Below are 23,116 nucleotides of genomic sequence, written 5' to 3'. Positions count from 1 at the left end.
CCCCTCAACTGTTTTTCATGGCCTGTACCCAGGGCCCGGGGCACCTGGGGACAGCCAGAGTCCCAGGGCCCAGGCAGATGCTTATTGGAAAGGATTAGAGCCAGGGAGGGAGCCAGGGAGGGAGGCCCAGGGAGCCATAGCAGCCAGCCAGGTCGCTGGGGTGCTCAAGCCTGACACTCTGCTCTGTGCTTTATTGGAGGGTTGGCGTTTATCAGGGCAAAATGCGCACAGTGTGAACTCTGCCATAGTCACGACCCTGAATTGGAAGTGTGTTGTGGAAGGGGAAGGTAGTCAGTCGTTGTTGGTTTTTTTTTTTTTTTTTTTTTTTTCCCTTGTTGAGTACCAGGGCCCATGAGAGGCATGTCTTAGCAAGGAAAGACCAGACGTCCTTTTCAGCCTCATGGAACTCTTGGCAGGCAATTGGCCAAGCATGCTTTAGGGGAAGGCCTTCCAGCAGCAATGCTAAGACTTTGACAGATGGCGGGGCCCTGTGGTTTTGGCCTCCTTGAACCTGCCCTCCCTGCTGGGACGGAGGGGCCTGCTTCCATCATGGGTGACTCTGTCTCTCCCCACGTGCGGGTCTTGAGACCTCGACTGAATGCTCTCCTTGTTTTTACAGGTGGTGCTTTGAGGCTCAGGGGACGTGACCTACTGGGCAGCATCAAGAGCGTCTGGCTTCTGTCTCTTCAGTGCAGATGGTAGTGCAGCACGTCCAGGAGTGTGACCGCTGTCGTCTCGCTGGTGCACGTGCATCGCAGTGGTAAGTTGTCTTGGTTCTGATTCCTCGGTGTGAGGGTGTCATTGCTGGCTAGGGAAGAAGGGATAGCTGAGCCCATTCCTTTGCTCATCAGACCGGGAGGATTTTCTTGTGTGCGAATCCTGCCAGGTCCTTCCTGTGTTGGCTCCGTGAGGAATGGGATTCCCATATGGGATGTTCTCGCATTCAGCCACAGCGATGATGCAGGGGGTCCCAGGGGTGCCTGCACCTCGCTCCCATGTGAGGGATGAAGCACACTCTGAGATGGTAGCGGGCGCCTCAGGCCTGAGCCCCACCTGAAGCTTCTCCCACCAGGATACCGGGCTAGTGGCTCTCCCTGTGTGAGTTCTCTGGTGTTGGGAAAGGGCCCACTTCTGGCTGAAGGCTCTGCCTCAGTGACGGGAGACAAGGGTTTGTACTGTGTGATTTCTGTGGCGGTGAGCAAGGTGGGCGCTCTGGGTACAGGTGGGGCCCCAGTGATGACAGACACGGGTTTCTCTGCTCTGAGTTGTCTGGTGTCTCCAAATGTGAGACCTGTATCGAACGGCTCTTCCACGTTGACCGCATTTGTCGGGGTTGCCGCCAATGTGGATCCTCAGGTGCTGGCTAAGGGTGTGGCTGGCCTAAATGCTTTTCCCTGAAGATGAAATTCAGTTGGTTTCTGTCTGTGGGAATGTGCCCATGGCCTCAAAGAGATGTATGTTGCTGTGAGCTCTTGTGCAGCAATCCCAGCACATGGCTTCTACCCCGTGTGAGGTCCTGGACATGAAGAAGAGCAGAGCTCTCTGAAACAAGGGTCCCCCACCTTCTTTCCATCGCTGAGGTGCATCTCCAGTGGTCTTACTGTGTACAGAGGTGAGCACTGCCCTGGAGTTGTTCCCCCCATGTGTATCACTTCTCCGTTCCTCGGAAGGGTGAGTTCTCTCGTGTCTCCCGAGGTTAGAGCCCCGACTAAAGGCTCTCCCACACTGGGGAGATGGGTGTGCTGCGATCCAGGATGAACGAGCTCTGATGTCCCTGGCACCAGGGACCCATGGCTGAAGGCTCTTCCACATTGTCAGCAAATACAAGGCTTGTCTTCCCAGGACACAGCACACCGGGAGTGAGGTGAGGCACGTGAGACCTCTCCGTGCTGTGCTCCAGCATTGCCCGGGTTCCTGTGCAGTGTGAACCCTGTGCTAATGGCCAGAGCACGAGGGGCTGTGGCAGGATCGCTCACTCAAGTTTTTCCCTTTCCCTGACTCAAGGAACGCATTCTAGCCCCTCCCTTCAGGAACGGTCGCTGCGTCTACCCCTGCAAGCCACTTGTAGTCGCGTGCCTTGTTCCTTTTCGGAATTGATAGATCTTTCTACATGGTAGCCTCATACCACGTCAACTGCTGATTAAATTTTTGATGTTTCCGTTTCAAAGACTATATACCCGTGAGTCGTGCTGAAGCCAGTGACTTTTCCAGACACTCGGGCGGCGGCTTGGCTCGAGGCCCATTTCAGCCGAGAAATGAAACTCTTCAGGTCTCTGGTGGGACAGCCCGTATGCTCAGGGTCTTGGATGACAGGGGATTGTGGGGAATGCTTAGCGTAGCCCTGTCTAGCTCTAGTGTGGAAGGCCAGGGTTCATGACCCTGAAGCTTCCCGTTGACTTGCAGAGAAGCAGACCTTTGAGCTGCCCCCGTGTGGGTCTCCCTTCATCCTTTATAATAGGGAACGAATTGCCATGAGCTCCTGGGTCTTGTACACAAAGAGTGAGTCCCGGAACACTTGGTGAAAAAGTACTGGAGTGCTTTGTGGGTACTAACAGAACAGAAGGAGAAAATGAAAGAGGGGGAGGGAGGAAAGAATACAAAGAATGAAAAGATCATGTAGGGAAGGAAGGGAGGGAGGGAGGAAGGGAGGGAGGGAGGGCGGCTTGAAAAAGGAAGAAGAGAAACTGGTAGAGAGGCATTAGGGGAAAGAAGAATTTTGAAAGTTGTGAGACAAACATCTGAGAGTTAAGATTTGAGCTTGATGAGAAAGGAAAGGAATGGAGTCCTCTACTCAGGAGCAGAAACCGGTTGTAGCGTGTTGGTGATGAGAACCTATGGTCCAGATAAACCTGCGAGACAAAGAAAATGAGGATGGGAGGCTGGGGAGTTTCAGAAGGGCAACGTCAACCACGTCGAGGACCGAAAGAGGGGCCATGTGAGGGTTTGAGTGCAAGAATCACAGAAGGGTCCAGTCCTCGGAGGACACAGAATGTGCAGTGGGTGAGGTGGATGGAGTCGGAAGGGTTGACAGAAATGGGTTCGTGTTGCAGGGTTGTTTCCACAGGAGCCCTACAGGAGACAGGACTGATGTAGGAAAGAGGTTAGCATTCAAGGCCGATGGTCAAGAAAGAAGTCTTGAGACGGCTCTGCTGGCAGGAGGCAGTTTTTATTAAAGAACAGGGATAGGACCCTTGGGTAGAAAGGGCTGCTTGCTGGGGTCGTGACAGGAGGCTGACTTTCTGGGATGGCATTGGAGGAGGTCAAGCAAAAGGGAGGTTTTGCAAGAATGTGGCAGGAGGGCAGAGGACACCGAGGATACAGTTGGCTTTGCTCTTGTGAAGGGAAGGTGGTTTTTCCTGCTAGGAAGGCATGAGTTGAAAGATGGTGCGGAGCTTCCTGGAGGAATGTTACATTCCTCCTCTCACAGGTCCATCCCAGGGACTGCACGTTTGAAAAGAAACTCTGTCCTACGGACATTTCCTTCCGCCTCAGCCTCCCTCAGTGTCGTGGAGGGGAGGGAGATGTCAGGGCTTCAGGAAACGGAGATCCGGGCCTCTGGCAGGTCGCTAGGCTCTCGTTAAGCAGACCTCTTCCTAAAGAATCACGAGGACTTTTACAAACCGAGGGAGACTCCAGTCTTGCGGGGTTTTGATCTCCATCTGTGGAGAATCTGTTTTTTCCTTTCCTCAGCTTGAGGGCAGTCAGAGCGCCTGAGGGATGTCCCCCTTATCACAGGTTGGGGGGCGGTGTGGCGTGCCAGCTCCTGCTTGGCGCTCAGCTAGCCTTCCCCTCCCTCCTCGTGTGCCCCTGACCAGTGCGGAGCCTTGCGTGGTTAAGGTTGTTGAAGGAGGACGGTCTCATCTTCTGTAGCTTCTTCCTGCTGAATAGGGGCGTAGAGCTGTCCCTCCGCGTGGGTCGTTCCTGGTCAGGTGGCAGAGGCCCAGCTGGGGGAGGCCTCTGCTGTCTGAGTTGTAAAAGGAAGAGGCCGCTGAGTGCAGGGGAGAGCCTCTCCTCCCTAAACCTCTTGCTGCTGCCAAACACACAGGCTGAGTGGGGCCCGTTTTGTGGGGCTGCTGCCAGTGTTGAGCCCAGCATTGGTCACGGTCCTGTGCGTCGAAGCGACGGGGGCGGTTCGGGTGTGGCACCCTCGGGGAATCCAGCAGGGGTAGGGCTGTTGCCCCTCGAGTCGATCCCAGGGTGGTCAAGGGGCCCTGGCAGTGCCGCTTTGTCCTGCATGTGTCATGCCCTGCAGGGTTGTCGGGGACTGCAGGGGACAGCGGGAGGAGGAACAGCCCCTGCAGCAGACAGGGGAGACAACGGGAAGGCTGCTGTCCCGCCCAGTCCCAGGTGGCCCACTCTCCCCACACAATGGACTGTTGTGGGCCCAGGTGGTTTCCTCGTGTTCCAAGTGTCCGTCATCGGCAGGGCCCGGGCAGCCAACTCTGGGTGTGGCGGCCGACTCAGAGGGTCCTCTCGTCTCGTCCTCGGGGCTCCAGTGCCGTCCTCTGGTGGGCTGCCCAGAAGTCTTCTCTTTGGCCTACGGAGGTCAGGCGTAAGAGAGCCGTTCCTGCAGGCGTGTTTCCCTGTACGTTCACGCCGAATCCTCCTCCGGGCCCAAATCGGAGCAGCAAGTGAGGCCCCAGGGCCCGCCTCGCTTCCTTTGTCGGAGCACCCCAGGAGCCTCTGGTGCCTTGGGGTGGTGGGCACACTGTCCTTTGGTGCAGCTGTGGAGACAAGGGTAGAGTGGTGTGAGATAGCGAGTGGCGTGTGGCCTGGGCCTTACCAGAGGCCTGTGGGGTTTTGCGGGACGTGTCTTCTGAGGTGTTGAGGTAGAGGTTTCCCTGCAAGACCCATGCATGACCTGAAGAAAGGGGAATTTCCCGTGGGCCCCCTGGAGCTGAATGAAGGCTACACTGCCAGGGTCCCTCAGGCCCCTTCCCTGAGCGTCCTCCTCCATGACGGCGGGGTCCTCCTCCTGCTGGGCTGTCCCTTCCCCAGCCTCTCTGAGAGCCCTGGACGTGCCCTTCTCTGTGGGGGGAGCCTTTGCCCACATTGAGTGTTGCAGGTGGCGTGGCAGAGACGACATGCTCCCGACCCCCATGGGAAGTGAGTTCACACAGTCCACGGGCTGTGGGCAGGTGTTGGGCAAGGTGGGAGTAGGCAGGGTGGCCTTTCCCTGGTGGGTCTCCCCTGCCGACTGAGGGATCGAGGTGAGTCTCTAGAGTATGAAACTCACAAAGCAAAGTGTGCCATGAGGGGACCCACTACCTCCCACGAGGCATCTTGGAGGCTCGGGGGACTGGAGGTGTTGGTTAGATCGTATGGGAGTCGCTGGCGGACATGACTCAGCTGGAGACCGGGCCTGACTCCCCGCCCACAGGGATGCAGCGCTGGGAGGGGTGAGCTGTCCTGCTCCTGTGAGCCCGGGGGCCTGTCTTGTTTGCTCATTTCTCACGTGCCTGAAGTGGGAGATGAGGCCACCTCACCACTGTCTCTTCGCGACTAGTGTCGTCCGGGAGCAAGCCGTCTGCTGGCTTTTGCAGGGTGGGAGGGCAAGGTTTGGGTCATGCAGAGGGAGGGGCTCAATGGGGGGTGTGGAGCCCTTTGCCAGAAGGTCACTGTGCCTAGGCTGCCTGGGGTCCAGTCCCTCCAGGCAGCCAGGGCCCTTCCTCCAAGATCAGCAGCTCCTGGACGACAGCGCCCAACCACCACAGGGAGTTGCAGGGATCAGGTGGAGGTTCCCCGTGGGATGTTCTCAGGACTTCCTAGTGCCTGCAGGGACTGGGATCTTCCTCTCCTCTCCTCTTTGTGGTCAGAGGCTAGGGCAGCACCCCGGGTTTTGTGCTGTTTGCTGAGGTACCCACAACAGGGACGGGGCAATGATAGAAAAGGTGTATCCATGTTCACCGGCCCCTTTTCCTGCCCGACTCACCCCGTTCCCGAGTCCTCCTCTTCTTCTGCTTCCCTTGTCGTTTGCGCCAAGTCCACTGAAGGAAAGTTTCTTGAGAGCTAAGAGCAAGAGCAGAAGTGGGCATGAGCACAGACTCCCCGGCATCAGAGAACCAAGTGGGGACACCCAGGCCCAGCCTTCCTTCCCGAGGCCTCTCCAGCCGGGTGAGCCGTGCCCTGCCGATTCCCAGCCCTCCTCCCTGCTCTGCTGTCCGGGGCTGCTTCCCAGAGTCCGCGGTGAGGGGTCAGGGTGATGGTAGGAAAGGGGTGAGGAGGGCTTCCCAGGGATTTCATGCAGCAGTTCCCATGCAGAGCCCGAGTGCCTGCCAGAGACGAGGGCCTCCGGAGTTGGCGTCGTCAAAGCAGGGAAAGGGGAAGAGCTGGGCGGAGGCACTTAGGGACAGAGGAGAGAGGAAGCCCAAGAGATGGAGGTGGAAGTGAATTACAGGCGCAGGGTGGCTTCTTCCATCGGCATCGTCTTCTGTGGAATCCTTCTTCGGGTTTGGGAGCAGCAAGGGTGCTGGGGTTGGCCCTGAGAGAGAACAAAGGGGAGTTAGTGCAGGTGACGACCCACGGCCTGCTGCTCTGGGGATGCTGGGCTCTGCCCTCAGTGGGGTGCGTCCCTAGCTCCGAGTCCTCCCTGGCCTTGGTCGTTTGATCTCCGCAGGGTACAGGGGGGTCTCTGGTTGCCCACCTGCTCTTCCCACCTCCGATTCTCTCCAAGACCTGGAAGCCTGGCTGTGTGATCCTTTCCCCCCTGGAGGCTGTCACTGTCCCTAAGACTGCCTCTGCGGGACTTTGTCTTCCTCTGTCCTTGTTTCTGTCCTTCCCTGCTCTCCTTCGTCGTCGTCCTCCTCCTCCTCCTCCTCCTCCTCCATCTCCTCCCCTAGAGATGCTCCATGTCCTTCCCCCTGCCAAGCTCCACCAGTCCTATTGTTGTCCAGGAGGGGGCCACCAAGGAAAGAGAGGAGATATCCTGGGTCCCCTGGAATCAATCCCCCGATCCGTCTGTGCTGGGAGCAGCTGTCATGGGTCTGGGATTGCTGGGGAAGTGCCGGGAGAGATGACCCACCACGTCCCCACAGCCCATGTCTGCCCAGGGACTGGGATGACCTTCCCAGGGACGTGTTTCAGGGAACGCAACACCCTCTGTTTCCCTAAGTGTTACAGAGGTTGAATGGAGACAGGAGCATGGGAAATTGTGCAGGCGCCCTCAGCTGTTCAGGGCTGGAAAACGTCCAGCGGTGTGGTTACTGAAACACTGGATTCCTGCCAGTGCTCCTGCTGAGGCTTGCCAGGAATGGACGGGGTCGGGTTGTGTGTAGGGCCCTGGGCAGGCCTGAGGAATGTTTGCTGTTTGGGCATGCCTAGGGAGTGGGGAGCATGGCCAGGGCTGTGGGCCAGCGAGGTGGGTTTGTGAGAGGAACCATGACTCCCTGGCCCTGCTCCCAAGAGGCTCTGTGCTATGCTTCGACGCCAGCTAGTGAGAGGTAGAGTGGACCCGGGGCAGCAAGTGTGTGAAGCAGGTCCAGCAGCCCCTTCACACAGGCCCGGGGGACCGTGGCCCATGACAGGGGTTCTCCAAGGCAGCTGCATGGGGCCATCCCACCCTTGGGAACACGTCCCCAGGTCAGACTCGGCTGGGGTGTGAAGGCTGGCAGAAGCTCCGATTTACGGGAGCCTGTGTAGTGAACCCAGGGGAAGTACGCTTTCCCTTCTGCAGCTCTGGGCGTCCCCTTGAAGTACAGCAGCTTGGAGAGAACCAGGATGGTTTGGTAGTGGAGGTTATGAGGGAGAGAATTTAGACCTGTCTTATACCTCCTGGCTCAGACCAGAACGGAGTGTCGCGTAGTGTCTCTTGCCCAGGAGAGTGCGGTTGGGGCCGCCAAGTCCTGAGCATGACTAGGTCTGGGCCCGTGCCAAGAATGATGCAGAATCTCTTGTGCACCATTCCTGAGAGGCCATGAGCAAAGAGGCCAAGCTTTGACGTGTGGCAGTGGCCAAGGGAGGCACGAGCAGCTTTGATGGGAAAGATCCTTCAAGGAGCCACGCAAGGAGTCGAGTGGTGATGACAAACCCAGCCTACACTAAAGGCCCATGGACACCTCGTCTGTTCTTTTCATCCTGAGAACGTGACATGAGCAAATCATGCCTGTGCCAGAGCATCGCTTTCCTTTCAAAAAGGTGGTTTTTGACCCATCTTCTTCCTTCTCCAGAGCGGCAGGGGCAACCCCATGTTCCCGGGAGCCCTGTCCCAGTGTTCCCCTCCTCGGTACCATTCCCTACCTGAAGAGATTTCGTCCTCACTGAAGATGTAGTCCTCGATGCTCTCTATCAGTAGATCTGCAAGAACTGAAAGAGGAGCAATGCCGTTAGGAGAGAAACCGCCTCATCCCTTCATCCCAGGTGCGTTGAGATGTCTCTGGGCCGTGCAGCATCTGCCTGACCTTTCTGCAGTGCTCTCAGAGGTTCACGGGGCTGGCGGAGCCGGAGCCCTTGGAGGAGACAGGGATTGGAGTTTCATGCCTTCTAATGAGACCAGGACGCTGCAGCAGTCACCTCAGTGTCAGTTCTGCATGCCCATGACCGCTGTCCCCTCCCAGCGCAACCATCAGAAACTCCAGTCGTTATGGGACTCTTGACGTGTGTCTAGTGGGAGTGAGCAACTGGACATTTTTGTTCCCTTGATGATTTCCGTGTACTGCGCTGAGATAATAAATGACTGTGTATGATGGATTCTAGACAGACTCTTTCCTGGATCACTCAGCACTAGACACAAACCAGGAGCGAGAGAGGAGGCCTGCTCTCCTGTGTATTGCTCGGGCATCAGTGGCTGGCTTGACAGGGATGTTGATCAAGGGAAGACGTTCCTGGGCTCACACACACCCACCAGGTGCTGCTGGAGGTCTTTGGACCCGAAGAGATTAAGGTGAAGCCCCAGTTCCTAGAATAAATGGGGAGCGGATTCCGTGCAGCACTGATCTAAAGCATACAATGTGATGCTCTCGGGACAGAAGAGCTGCTAGAATAGATAAGGGAACCATAAAGGAACACAGCGAACCACGACGTTTCTGAATATGAAGAAGTCGGTGGTGGGTCTCTAGAAGCTGACCTTCCAATACCTTGGATGATTCCCCCGAGCCAACAGGAGGGTGCTGGCATACAAATAGGCAGGGACACCTGGGAGCGGAAGAGAAATGCCCAAGGAAATGCGCTCATGTTGGCATCACGATGCTTCCCAAGAGGACCGCCCAGGAAAAGCATCCTCTTCTGAAACAGTGAACAGAGTGAAAAGGCAGCCCACAGATTGGAGACACCCTTGGCAATCCTTATTTCAGAAAAGGTGTGTTCACTGACATAAAGGAAGAACAACAAAGAAAACCAACCAAACAAAAGAAGACCGGGATTTCACCAAATGAAAGAATCGAGAAAAAGACTGGAATAGTCTGTGCTGCAAAGGGAACAAATGACTCGGCCAGTCAGACAGACATCGTACGTAAAGATGCTCAACGTAAGGCATCATGAGGTCAATGCGAATCCAAAGGATGCTGAGCTGTGGCATTGTCAGTTAGGGTGGCGAGGACCCAAACCAGGAATTCAAACCCAGGACCCATGTTGGAAGGAGGCAGAAAATTAGAGACTTTGTATGCAATTCATGGAATGCAGACTGGTGCAACTACCCTGGAAAAGCCCGTTGAGTGTCCTCGGAGAGCAGCGAAATGTACTCCCGTGGATTCCGCGCATGCGAGTGAGAAAAAGAGATGTTGGAAAATCAGATTCTGTTCCAATACATGTTTCTCATGAGAGAAAGTCTTGTTGTCTGCCAAAGAACCCTGAAACCCTGATTTGGCTCTGTTTCCATTCCCAGGCACTGAACTCCCTTGAGTTGTCTCTTGGCCCAAACCTTCTGAATCTAACAAGGCCCTCTTGCATGGACAGATGGCCAGCGAAATGGGTGATGATTGTCCTGTCACCCCTGTTGAGGTTTGAGGTTCTCTTTGGCCACCTTGCGATGCACAGAGCACCCTTCGTTCCTGCATGGAGGGGGCCCAGGTGCCCCCAGTGATGCTCAGTCCTTGAAGACCACCTCATTCCCCCTTGGATAGGACACCTTTTGGACCCACCTCCAAGATCCCCAGCAAGGACCAGTGGTGGGTGTGGGATTTCCCTGGGAGAAGGCCACTTGCATTCTTAGACACAGTATCTGCAGGGAAATGGTAGATCTCCATGGAGAAACACGGAGTGAATTGGCCCCATCTGTTCCCTGGCCACTACCCCTTTGTGCGGGTCATCCCCAAACGGGCTGTTGTACGCGGCTGCCCCGGAAGCCACCTGCAGAAGGGAGGAAGTGTGTCCCCGCACTCAGTGTTTCCGATGAGGTTGGGAAGACGCATCGTGGGGCCTCTGATGCAGAGATGTGTGTGTGTGAGTGCAGTGTCAAGAGGGAGGTGCTGTGACCATTCTTGCCCGAGACCTAGCTTGGCGGGAGAGCACCATGGACACTGACTCAGTAACAGGGATTGGAAAAGACACACTTGTGTCTTTGGGGCACAGTCTAGCCCTTTTTAGTTAGTGACAGGATTTGTTTTCTGGGGGAATTGATGTGTATTTGCAAGGAAAGAACACCTCTTTCAATTGTAGGTGTTGAAGAGTTTTCCCATGAATGGATGTTCATGACGTGACAGTGATGGGAAACATCCCTGAGATCGCCATTTTGAGGGGACCAGACACGTTCGAGAGCGCAGCATTCATCCACCTGACACACACACACACCAACCCTGCGAATCACAGCACATGGATTCCCATGGAAACAGACCTTGTGCCCAGCACCCGATCCTACAGCACCTAAGAGCAGCACGTTAGCTTCCAGGGCCAGGGTCACGAGGCCTCGGGTCTCGGTCCGGAACATGACCCTTAGTCTCGTTGCAACAGGATCTGGATTCTGGGTAGCTCTCAAGATGGAGCCTGCAAGGAGGCCCCACCTTGCCCATTGTCCAGGTTGCTCCAAAGCAATGAGTGACTCTAGAGGACAGCATACTTACCATGCTCCTTTTCCAGCAGGGCCACCTGTGATTTCAGAAAAGAAAACATGATGAACATCAAGTCCTGCCTGGTCCTGTGTGCACAGCTCTTTTGGTCTCTTGGTGATGGGCAGGGTCATGGGCAGTGATATGGAATCCACCTAGAGGTCGCATGCCCTGGGTCCATTAGGTGGCACGGCGGTGTTAGTAGCACCCGTGAAAAAGCTAAGGACCCTGTGGATTGTAACCGAACCTGCTGTTTCCTTCAGGGTCTTTGAAATGGGGTGTCCCTGGCTAAGAGTCGCTCCCTCAATAATCTCCCCACCAAGGACATTGTACGTGCTGAGGTGTTCGGATCTGATTGCGAGTATCAGAGAAACAAGGGATGCTGTACCTCACCTGAAGGAAGGCTAACTTACCACCTTGGTGAAAAATGGGACCTCTCCTTCTGTGCTGTCCACGTCAAGGTTATCAAACAGACTATCGAGGGGATCTAGGTGGATACACACAGAGAGTGTCGGGACCCCGATGGGACTCTTCGGGAATCGCTCGGGGAGCTTTGCTTGGCGTGCACGTGTGGACAAGTGTGTGGAAGTGGGGAGCTCATCAGTATGGACTGAGCTGCAGTGGGCCCTTCCTGGATGGAGGATGAAAGGTCCTGGAGAGGAGCAGGGATGTGAATAGAAACTCTGGCTCCTGTTGGAGCTACAGGGCCTAGGTTGGCTGTGAAATAGTCCATCTCCAAGGCACACCTACTGCCTGCCCCCAAACCTGCACCACCTAAGAGCAGCGCAGTAGTTTCTGGGGACAGGGCCATGAGGCCACGGGTCTTTCCCCAGAAAATCCCTTTCTGTTACTCCGACCCTTCCTCTCAGTCCCGCCGGACCTGGAATCAGGGTGGTTCTCGTGGTGGAGCCTGTGAGGAAGCCCCGACCTTTGCCCTTTTCCAGGTTGTTGCAAACAAGTGAGTGACTCTAGAGTACAGAATACTTACCGCCATCCTCTTCCAGCAGGGACACCTGTGATTTCAGAAAAGAGAACAGTATGAACATCAAATCAGGCTTTGTCCTGTTTGCATGGCTCTTTTGTTCCCTGGGGGATGGGAGGAAGCCCGATGCGGAAGTGTGCTAGAGGCCCGTGAGCTCCAATGTGTGACGAGAGCAAAATGAGTCCTCCGCAGATGCACCCAGTCTTCCTAGAGGTCCCACATTCCAGGTCCCACTGGACAAAATAGGTGGTAAGGAGGAATAGCTACTACCCGTACCAAAGCTCCCTGCCCTCCAGATGGTAGGTGATCATGCTGTGGTTGTCCCAGCCCCCCTGCAATGCCTTCGGGGTTAGGTCGCATTTGGTAACAGATTCTCTCTCAAACTTCTCCCTACCCTGTCAATAGTGCATGCTGAGGTTTTTTTTTATGTGACCTTGATTTAAAAAGCCAGAAGAGTTTTGTGTCTCCCCCAAAGAAAGGCCAGCGTACCACTCTGGTGTAAAACGGGGCGTCTTCCTCTTTCTTTCCTGTTGAACGTTCACCCGCCTGTCCATCCAGCCAAGCTAGGGAGAGATCCACAGAATGGTCAGTCCACTGGTGGGGCTCGGCAGGAAGAGCTCAGGGAGTTTCGCATGGGTTGGGCGTGACCGGGAGTGTATGGCGTGGGTATGGACTGAGCAAGCTGCTGCTGCATCGAGAGAGGTCAGGGCAAGGAGCAGGAACGGAGGGAGAAATATTGACTCTGAACTCGAGCTACAGGGAGTGGAATCAGGGTGACCTCTTCAAATAGAAAGGGTAAACACTAAGAGACACGTTCCCGTACTGACAGGCAAGATCCTCCAACCAGCGACTGTGTCATGGTCATTGTCAAGACCGTTTCTTGGCTGCTCCCACCTACCTCTCGCCTCTTCTAGGAGATTGTATTTCTGCAGAAGGACACTGTGTGGCAGGGTTGCATTCAATGCAAGCACAAGTACCCTATAGGTTTCTATTTGTCCCTGAGTCATGCAGGGTCAGGAAAACCAAAGACCCAGGATTTTTACGTACTGACATCTGACCATTCCAACAGAGTCCCCATCCGCAAAGTGCTGATTCTTCCCAGTCTTTCCTTTCCTGTGGCCTGTGGGTGTGTCCTTGGGAGTCCGGGGGACCCAGTTTCCCAGGACCCAGCTCCCCCAGTCAGGATCCGGCAAGTTCACGAGAGAGCGGAGGCCAGGCGAGAGAAGGGCACTCTCTAACCTGGTCATCTAGCATATTGTCAGGAAGTCGGATTGGGCCCCAAGCTAATGATGAAGCTTTCCTGGCCATTGCCATTTTCCAGTGAGCCTTCCCTCTATGTGCATTCAAGATGGGAGCGTTTTTGTAAGGCTGGTGGTGATGTTTGGGTCGACTAAAGTAGCTTCTGATTCCTTTGTGTTTTGACCCTGTCTGAGAAACGTCCCGAGCTAGGACAGATGTGGGCCCCTTTTCTCCCCATCCCTGTCTGAGGAAAGGGAATCCTGAGCAACCCTCCAGGTGGAGCTGTGGTCAGCGAGGAATGTGGTGTCCTAGCGGGGTGTCTGCAGCGGGGATGAAGGAGGTTTGGCTTTGAAACTTTGACCCGTGTCCTCAAGTCCATTCAGTGGGAGATGTCTTCTGGTGAAACGCACGCAGTCCACACACCCACATGCCTGGTCCCGTCGCATCGACCCACGCGAAAGCGAGCCCCAACCCTCCGACGTGCCAAGCACACCACCCTAATGACCTACTGGTTTGCAGGGACTGTAGCACAGGGTCCTGGGTTTCTGCAGGACACTCCGTTTGTTCAGTCCGCCCCAGCCTCTGTTCCCGGGAGGAACTCAGAAGGGGGGAAGCTCTCCAGACCAAAGGAGGAGAGAAAACCCTACCTTGTTGAGTTAGATCTGTCCCCCTAAGGGGAGTGATGGGGGTATAAGCATATGGGGTGTATCCAGTCGCCGCCTCCTGCAGTTGGAGAAAGGGAAACCCAGTGAGGATCCCCGCACCCTGTGCACACCGTGTGCACACATCTCTGTGCCCTTGGTGTGTGTCGTAAGCAAGCTATATGCGATGTGGTCATTGAGTCTATTTTCCAGAGGAGGAGGAAATGACCTCCCGATAATGACCCCCTTGTCCTTGGCTCCGGCATGTTATGTCAAAATTCCCCCATCCATTTTCGTCAGCCACTCATTCCAAAGCCATTTCCCATAGACAGAACGACCTGGTGGAAAATGCTCACGACCATCCACTGCCTAAGCAATGGTGGTGCCCGTCTCAATTTGCTGTCCGTTAATGGTATAAACTCACGGCAGGCTCTCAGCACCAAGGACATGGTCTCTCCCCTCTGGCATGTCCATGCTGAGACACTTCGTGGAAAGAGAAATCAAACACTGGCTATCCCTCAGAAGCACAAAATGACTTTAGAGAGGTGACTGAGCGGCTCAGACATGAAGCTTCTGCCTTCAGCTCAGGACCTGATCCTAGGGTCCTGGGATGGAGGCCCACATTGGGCACCCTGCTCGAAAGGGGAGCCTGCTTCTTCCTCTCCCTCTGCTACTCCCCCTGCTTGCGCTCTCGTGCACTCTCTGTCTATCTGTCTCTCTCTCCCCTTCTCTGTCTTTCTGTCTTTCAAATAAACAAAATCTTGAGGAACAATGAGTTTACCTGAGGGAGAGTCAGAGTTTCCTCCTCGGCCCTCAAAGTGGGTAGTAGTTCTTCCATCAGGTCATCGTGGAGAGCTAGGAGGATACAGAGGCACCATGAGGACACTGGTGAGGCTGCTCAGGAAGTAGGCGGGGAGTTTGAATGGATGAGGACAGGAGGGGAGTGTGCACGTGCTGGGGCGCCTAGGAGGTATGGGCCGCACTGCTTCCGGGCCTTGTCCTTGGTGCAGAGGGGAAGGGACGGGAGAGGAGCAGGGAGGAAACGCGAAGAGGGTTCTTGTCTTTCTAGCTAAAGTGAGCCCGATCAAAGCCAAATAGCCAGTCCAGGATATGGGAAGCCTAACCTGGCTTCTGTGTGAAGACCGCGTCCCATAACCTCTCCTGACTGACATGCCACTAAGGTGTCCCACGCTGCTGCTTTGGACATCAGCTCTGGGCCCAAGATCCCCACCTGCTGCGACTATATGCATCACGTCTGTGTAAGATCTTGCACAGCATAAAAAGCAGCCTTGCTTGCCGGGCTGCATTCAACCCTCAGGAAAGGAGCCTAGTAGTTTGCTTCACTCATCCTTTGTCTTCAGAAAATGCCATGTGCAACACTGGAGAGCAGGGACATCTTAGCTACCGTAAACAGCCGGCACCGTCGATGAGTGTGATAGATTCCTTCCACTGTTCTTGAGCTGTCCCGTGTGTGTGTGTGTGTGTGTGTGTGTTTCCCCTGAGGACAGTGGCTGTCCGAACCCTCCCAGGTGTTCTGACCAGTGGGAAGTTGCTTACACAGAGTCTGAGAATGTGTGCTGATCGGCTGTAGGCCTGCTTTGCAGGAGATTTGCTCCGGGGATGTTGGGTCCAAAGCTTCCACCCAAGCTTCACCTTGATTTCCTATTGGCCAGTGGTGTTTGAGTGTGTGCTTAGAGAATTTGAACCTTCCTGTGGCTCAGGGAAATCTTATCAAGTACAGTCAATTCCCTCCGTGATGCTTTTCTGCCATTGGTCGGTTGTGTGTACACACTGAGACCGGCTATGACCATGTTGCCCTGTTCTGTCCTCCACGGGTCCACACGCTTTCCAGCCATGTGGGCTTGAGCAGGAAGATATGGCTTTTCTCTGTGCACTTGACTCCAGGGACCAGCCTGTAATCTTTAAGGTGGGCTTCTAAGCTTGCCCTGGCTTCTGTGTCCATGGAAGCCACTGTGTCATGTTGGGTCCTGTCGGGGACCATCATAGAATCTAGGTATTTGGCTGTGTGCACAGATGCTGATGGCCCTTTGCTAGCTAGCACCCATGGTACATCATGACGCCCTGGCTGAGGGACTAACAGAGGTGGGTAGGCCAGAGCAACTTTCAGATTGGAACCTGAGCTCCAATCATGGCTTTCCAAGTAGGAGGTCAAGGGTTTGGACCCTTCATCTCCGCACGATGCCCGCCCCAGGAAATCAGAGGGAAATGTCCTCCAGGTACAGCTGTGGGGAGTAGGGGAAGGAGTATGTAAAGTGTGCCAGGGTGATGAGTGTGTATTGGAAGAGGGACACTGTAATTGTGGTGGAAGTGTGAGAAAGATCTCCTGGTAAAGGCACACAATCGTGTTCACAAGCATAATGCATGGGGACACACACACACACACCCCCACGCACACCCCCACGCACACAGGGCCTTCATCCCACGTGCACACAGATCACCCCTTCCCTATGTACGAGTTCTTCCAGGCCCTGTTTGATGTGGTGACCGTGCCTCACCGGACAGTCTCAGTCAGTATCCCCCAACCCCCGTTCCTTGTTAGAACCCAGAATCAGGGGGCAGGCTTCTTTGTACTCTAGATTTCGTCCCAGAGCCCGATGGTCTTAAATACGTACAGCTGTCCTTGCTCCCAGCGTCTACCTGCGATTGGGGAAAAGGAAATACAGTGAGGATCCCAGCATCCTGTCCTGTTGGGCCAGCTCTTTGGTTTGGGGAGGACTTCAGGCAGTTAATTGGAAGAGGTCCGGTGGTTGAGTCCATGTCCTCCCACCTGAGTTCAAGTGGACCATTTGAATGATGCTGGAGCATCATTCAATCTCCGAAGTCCATTCTGATCAACAGACAGAACATTCTCTTTCAAGGAGAAACCTTTTCTGCTGAAGAAGGTGTTTGATCCCATGGAGTTTGTAACTGAGGCTGTCCTGTGTCCTCACCCTTTTTGGGTCTATGTGTGTAAGAGGTCAGTCCCAGCATTCCTCCACGAGGGGAGACTGCTGCCCCCTTCCCCTGGGAGGTAAAGTGCCAGATGTTCATCAAACTCCACTGATGGAAGAAATCAAGGAAGCACCATTTGTGTCTCTGAGAAATCAGAGAGGCGAGCTTACCTCAGGGAGAGTTGGGGGACCTTCTTTTGTCCAGCTCCTAGGAAGGTCCTTGGACTGGCCCTCCACAGGGTCTAGGAGAACAGAGAGGAGCTGTCAGGACATTGGCTGTGCTACTCAGGAATGACTTGGGGAGTTAAGTCTGCTGGATATGCATGCGGTGCCAGAGGGAATGGACGTGAAGGGTGACCAAGCAAGGCCTGACTTCCCAGTGGGCCAACAGTGGTGGACAAAGTGGTGGACGCAGTACACAGTGGTGTACGCAGAACGCAGTGGTGTACACAGAAACACAGAGGAGGGGAGCAGGATGGAAAAGGGAAATGGGGCCTTGGCTTTCTAACCGAGGGGATGTCATCAGTGGGAACTCTCAGCATCTGTCTGGGAAACACTCAAGGCACCCTGGGTTTCAGGGCGCAGTCCCCTGAGCCCTCCTGCCCACTGTGAAGCCAAGCCAGCTTGCCACTTCTTCAGCTGGTCATGGGGCCTGTTCAGCTGTCTCCCCTGCACCTCTGCTGTGTGACCCTATCGCTCCTCTATCGTGCCTTGGAGTAGTGGGTTTTTCGGTGATGGAATCTAAGTACTGGGGACGGGTTATATTTTTAGTGCGTGTCCGTTCAGTGACCCTGCTGACATCCGTGATGCTTTGTAGACCGCACTGCCATCTACAGGGAAAACGTTGCCATCCTATCTCATGGCACCTCTGTATCTGTGAGGACATGACCGGCCCTCCCCGTTTCCTCCCTCCACTGTCCCTTCCACTTTCTGGGTCTAGGAATGTCCCTACTGGAGTGTCCTCAAAGCCTGGGATCGTGTAATGTACATCTTTCCTTGTGTGCTTGCTTTCAAAATGTGTGTTAAGTTTCCAGGTTCCATCTGTTTCGTAAAATATTGGAAACCTTAGTTTCTTCTTACGCCTGAATTGCACTCTATGATGTGTATGGATGCCTCTGAATGTGTTCTTTCCTCCCGTGATGGATTTGGGGGCGGTGCCTCTCTGGGGCTATTGGGAACCCAACTGTGTGAGACATTAGTGCGCAGATTTCTGTCTGTTTCCAGAATGAGAAGACATCACCGAATGCATTGGCCCCATTTGTAGAATGGTAACCACGTGGAATGTACTGGGTACTTGAGTTCCCCAAATGTGGTGAGGTCGTTCTGTTCCTTTGAAGATACGTAGCACACCCATGTAAGATGTGGCTAATGGGCAGAAGTGAAGGGGGGACATCGTGAAACCTCCTGTCGTATTCTGTTCCATTTTTCTGTTCAGCGTTCCTGGCAAAAAACATAGTCTCTTCCTTCCTACACATCTAAGAACCATGTTTCCGGGGGAGACCTATAGGGACCTGTGTGTTCCAGAAAGACCTAAGATCCATCCCTTCAGCTAGTAGACACTTTTTTCCTGTGCCCCTTGGATCCAGTTTGAATGAGGATCTCATCGTGACTTGTGGACTTAAAAGGGGATGGACGGACGGCATAGAGGGAAATGGCTACAAGTGAAATCAGAGGACAATGTGTCTCAGCAGTTTTAAAAGCTTCGGTTATGTCTGTGCTACTGAATGACAGAATGCGTCTCTAATCAACGTAATGAGTCAATCCCCAAGGTACCTTCCTCGGGGTCCTCAATGGTGAAGACCTCATTGTGGAGGGAGAACCGGACTCTCTTCTTGCTGTGGCATTGTGGAGGGGGCGGCGTGGGTGGGGGCGTCTCCACATCCTCCAGGAGACACTCCCCACAGATTTCTGGGAGACACACAGAAATAGAGAACAGTGTCGGCACCTTGTCGTCAGGAGCCCACAGGGGGATTGGAAGTCCTTTCCTTCTAGTCCATCCGTCTCCTGCCCCTACTCGCCAGCTGCCCAGCAGGCATTCCTCCCTCCAGGTGGGACTTAGGAAGGGGTCACCATGTGCTGTGCTCTGAATTCCGCCCCCTCCCACACCCACAGGTTCCGTGGGCAACGGCTTGTATGGAGCAGAGACAGGACAGAAAAGCGCGCAACAGAGCACCGTGAGCACGCGTGATAGCCTCGGTCACATCCACTGAGCAGCCACACCTACCCGAGAGTGTTCCCCAGAACCCTCTGTGCCCTGTTTCCCTGCCCTCCGGCGTAGACGTTAGTGTGCCACCACGGTGTCCCAAGTGATTGAGTCCAAGGAGTGCCTGGGACCTAGGGGAGGACTGGATGCTTCCCAGCCGCTCGGCAGGTGTTGAGGAAGGGACCACCTAGGGACTCAGCTAGACAGCTGGCTGTGGCTGAAGCCACAGTGGAGGACAGTGGAGGGCCCTGAAATATAGGGTGCCGAAGGGTCCGTCCAGAGTTGCCACCCTGATGAAGGATGGATCTGGGACAGGAAAGTCGTCGTTTCCCTGTGGCCGGAGATCCCCGAACCCCTGACACCAACCCACGGCCCCTGCTAAAAGGTTCTGAAGCCCTGAACCAAGAGCTGCCCTCACAGTCTCAAATCCCTCTGTGCCACTGTGTCTGTAGGGGAGAGCGAGGGCCACGAGACCAGCTTCAGTCCTCACTCACCTCTGTGTTTGGGGCCCTGACATCAACTAAGTGGTGGTTTCTGCCCAGTGGGGCCCTAGTGAAGGACCAGGAACGGGTAGCTTGAGCCACGTTCCCTCACCTCTCTGCAAGGTCAGCCCAGTCGCCCAAGGCCGTCCTGAAGGCCAGTTGAAGCCCAGGCTCCTGGGGTTCTGCTTGGCTCCCAAGCTGATTCAAACTCCCAACAGTCGCATAGGACCTGGCTGAGAACTCGCTTGCCTTGAGCTCGCCAGTCCCGAGGAGCAGTCGATGGGTACAAACGGACATGTAGGTGGCCATGTGGGCTGGGAGTGGTTGGTTTCAGGAAGGAGACGGATGATGCTGAGTGGCCCGCTCTTGCCGTGCGGACTGCTCTGAGGAGGCTGGATGGAAGTGAGGCTACCCTGGCTGGCGTGAGTCCCTCCCTGCTCTCTCATTCTTTGCCAGCATCCCCTGTCTACTCTCAGGTCTCTTGATCCCCTCTGGAGACTGTAGGTTTAGCAGACAGTCTCCTGTCTCCCTCCCTAGGCTGGGCCTGGAGAACCCAGCCCAGCAGTACCTTTGAGAGCAGCAGACAGTCCACTGTGCAGCTGCCGTGTGTTCTGTTCACCCACCCGGTGGCACAGCCCGTTCCCGTGCACTCCCAGGCATCAAGCAGACGGCCCGGGAAACCCTGCACATCAACCCATGAGACCACCCCGCTATCCTCCAGTGTCTCTCCTTCTAAGAACAGCTGCATTTCGACCTCTGACCTTTCCTCTCCGATTTTGTCATGTCCATCGGGAAGAGGAGACCGGCAATTCGTTCCCCTCAAATGTGGTGCCTGGGTCGCACCAAGATTCTCCTGATGCAGGGACAGCAGTGTGGCGTGTGACCTGTGTGTTGTCCCTGTAGGACTGTGTCCGAAATGGGCATTCAAAAAGAGTACGGTTTTCTGAACATCGAAGCGCTTTAAGGAACGCAGCTTCCCCACGAAATCCCAATGAAATCACCCAGACAAACGAACAAACACAGGCATCCAACCGGGAGGGGGAATCAGAGGGTGGAGAGGAAAAGCCAAAGAGAAGAAGCCGATCTCTGTGAAAGGGAGACAGCCAGCTCCAGAGAAGAGAATTGAGAAAATCGATAGGCACCTACCTATACAACAGCAGTTAAGGTTCCCCATCGTGGGGACTGTTAGTCCTGTTCACCCAACCGCCAGGGGCTCGGCTCACAGAGTGACAGTTGAAATGGAACGTTGGATGCGTGTCATCAGGTCACCGTGGCGATGGCTCATGACAGAACTCTGAGGGTGTCATGGAGGGAAGGGGGTCAGGGAGGGGTCGATGGATGATGGGCAATTAAGGCACTTGTTGTGGTCAGCTCTGAGTGGTGGAGAGAAGTGATGAGTCCCTGAGTTGTGCTGCAGAATGCAATACTGCGCTGTACGTTAACTACCTGCATTTTTGGACATTAAAAAAAGGATACTCCTGAGGGCACCTAGGAGACTGAAATGTTCATTATCCTATCTGCTACTCTGGAAAACTCCTATTTATACGAGATTGTTTCACAAAGTCTCTCCAGGAGTTCTTGGGTGGCTCAGTGGGTTAAGTATTGGCCATCGGCTCAGGTCCTGCTCTTGGAGTCTGGGATCAATCCTAGCATCAGGCTCCCTGCTCATATGGCTCATATGTATAGACGAGAATGAGTTAGGAGTAGGTTAACTAAGTTTCTTAGGCATTAATGCTGCAATCAAGGTGTTGCTTGGGACTCCTTATCTAAGGCTTGGTTGGGTTCCCATCTGTACATATGTGGCAGAATTTATTTCTGGACAGCCGTAGGAGTCACAGTAGCTTGTTTCTTCTTTGAGGTCAGAAGAAGGGTCTCTGATATCTTACGTTCCTTAAAAGACTCACATGTGGGACGCCTGGGTGGCTCAGTTGGTTAAGTGTCTGCCTTTGGCTCAGGTCATAATCCTGGGGTCCTGAGATCAAGTCCCATGTTGGGCTCCTTGCCCCTCACCCTGCTCGTGTGCTCATGCGCTCTCTTTCTCTCTCTCTCTCTCTCTCAAATAAATAAATAAAATATTTAAGATAAATTAATAAAAGACTCACATGATTAGGTCAGGCCCACCCAAGTAAATCTTCCTTTTAGACCAAAGTCAACTGATTAAAGGATCTCATTTATACTTGCAAAATCTGTTTTGCCGTAGAATGTATCACAATCACAGGGACTTAAGTCTCTTCCATTTAAGAGGAGTTCATGTCACGTTGTTGGATCCATTGGAGGTCGTCATCTTAGATTCTGCCTATATAATTAGTGTGAGTTTATCCATTCTGTTTTCCAAGGTAGTTTTGGTTATTCTTGGCCATTCAAGTTTCTATGTAAGTCTGAGAGTAAAGTTATCAGTTTCCACAAAAATATCTGCTAAGATTTTAATTCTGATTGTCTTGAATCTATAGGCCAATTTGTGGAGAAATGAGATATTTTTGTAATATTAAGTTGTCCAAGCCATGAATATAGTGTATTCATTTACTTAGGTATTCTTTGTTTTTTGTTTTCTCAATAATACCTTATACATTTCTGGAAAATAGTCTTGTTTTTCCTAGTAACCAATTTTTAGTGTATGACATGAACATTGATTAGCTGTTTGTTTTGATAACCTGGGAATGATATGTCTCTGTTTCTTCTTGCTGTATTTTCCACAGTGGTCATTTTATAAATGGGTGGTATAAAAGCTATGAACTGTATAAGACAGTCAGTTCAGTTATGGGAAGAAAATACTTGGGTATCTCCCTAGATTTATTGTAATCCATAAAGAGAAGAATGAAGAAATCTAGTATACAGTGAAATGGATATACACACTAATGTGCTGTAATTATGTAATACAATAAATATAGCTACATTGGCAATTGTTACAGTATATAAGCCTATCAGAGTTATACAATGTTACATGCCAAATATATTCATCTGAAAAAAGAAAAGTGACTTAGGAAAAATAACAATAATGGAATTTAATATATAAATTGACATTGTAAGTTTACTGTTTATAAAAAAGGGTTTCCTAAAAAAAAAAAAAAAAAAAAGAAAGAAAGAAAGAAAGAAAGAAAGAAAAAGGTTTTCTACATGGAACAGTAACCAAACATTTTGGACACCCCGTCCTACAGGAGTTATGATCAGAATTATTAAATAGCATTTTCCCTGAAGACGACTGTAGCTCTTTATGTGAACATAGTCCCAGCAGTCCTTTCCTGTGTGTTCACTGACTCCTTTAACTACATTTTAAAAAGATTTTTATTCCTTTGACAGAGAGAGAGAACACATACACGCAGGGGGAGAGCGCAAAGCAGACTCCCCACTGAGCAGGGAGCCTGACATGGGGCTCGATCCCAGGACCCTGAAATCATGACCGGAGCCAAAGGCAAACACTTAACCAACTGGTGCCCCTTAACTCCATATTTTAGAAGTGTGCGTGGTTATGCTCTTGGCCCAGGCTCATGAATGATACTGTGTTATCAGTGAAACCTGCCCTAATAGCAGGAATAGAACTTTTCTCCCCTCTGTAATCTCACTCTACTTTGCACCTGTTTTACTATAGTAGGATTTCATGCTACATAGTAGTTGGATGCATCATGCTTGTGTCTGTCAGATTAT

General features: G+C 53.3%; 2 protein-coding genes and 1 pseudogene across 3 annotated transcripts in view; 1 reads left to right on the top strand and 2 right to left on the bottom strand.

Annotated features, from left to right (window-relative positions):
• The first annotated feature begins 619 nt into the window (after positions 1-619).
• Positions 620-23,116, top strand: part of LOC309859846 (phosphatidylinositol 3,4,5-trisphosphate 3-phosphatase and dual-specificity protein phosphatase PTEN-like) — a 107,917-nt pseudogene continuing 85,420 nt past the window's right edge. The window contains exon 1 of the transcript XR_014316667.1: positions 620-760. The product of XR_014316667.1 is annotated as a phosphatidylinositol 3,4,5-trisphosphate 3-phosphatase and dual-specificity protein phosphatase PTEN-like (transcript). The remainder of the gene's footprint in view (positions 761-23,116) is intronic.
• Positions 4,240-7,249, bottom strand: LOC309859345 (uncharacterized protein; the record flags this gene model as incomplete). The annotated part of the gene is made up of 3 exons (XM_082719989.1): positions 6,396-7,249; positions 5,933-6,009; positions 4,240-4,724 (listed from the first exon to the last, which is right to left on the bottom strand). Exons 1-3 carry the CDS (start codon positions 6,422-6,424, stop codon positions 4,240-4,242), a joined length of 591 nt encoding a protein of 196 aa, XP_082576115.1. The 5' UTR covers positions 6,425-7,249.
• On the bottom strand, positions 10,721-23,056 carry LOC309859857 (uncharacterized protein). Its single transcript, XM_082721073.1, has 8 exons — positions 20,621-23,056; positions 18,563-18,697; positions 16,961-17,031; positions 16,472-16,496; positions 14,620-14,693; positions 12,448-13,920; positions 11,965-11,989; positions 10,721-11,463 (listed from the first exon to the last, which is right to left on the bottom strand). Exons 1-6 carry the CDS (start codon positions 20,646-20,648, stop codon positions 13,567-13,569), a joined length of 687 nt encoding a protein of 228 aa, XP_082577199.1. The 5' UTR covers positions 20,649-23,056; the 3' UTR covers positions 10,721-11,463; positions 11,965-11,989; positions 12,448-13,566.

This window comes from Mustela nivalis (genome assembly GCF_964662115.1).
Source record: "Mustela nivalis genome assembly, chromosome: 2".
Classification (NCBI taxonomy): Eukaryota; Metazoa; Chordata; class Mammalia; order Carnivora; family Mustelidae; genus Mustela; species Mustela nivalis.
This window is presented reverse-complemented; position numbering and strand designations above follow the sequence as displayed.

Excerpts from the sequence above, each read along its gene's own strand:
- LOC309859857 (XM_082721073.1), bottom strand. The coding sequence starts at position 20,648 with ATGGGGAACCTTAACTGCTGTTGTATAG. Across the intron at positions 18,698-20,620 it reads CCTTAACTGCTGTTGTATAG|AAATCTGTGGGGAGTGTCTC; the intron begins GTAGGTGCCTAT and ends TGTGTCTCCCAG. Across the intron at positions 14,694-16,471 it reads CGCTGGGAGCAAGGACAGCT|CTCTCCACGATGACCTGATG; the intron begins GTACGTATTTAA and ends GTATCCTCCTAG.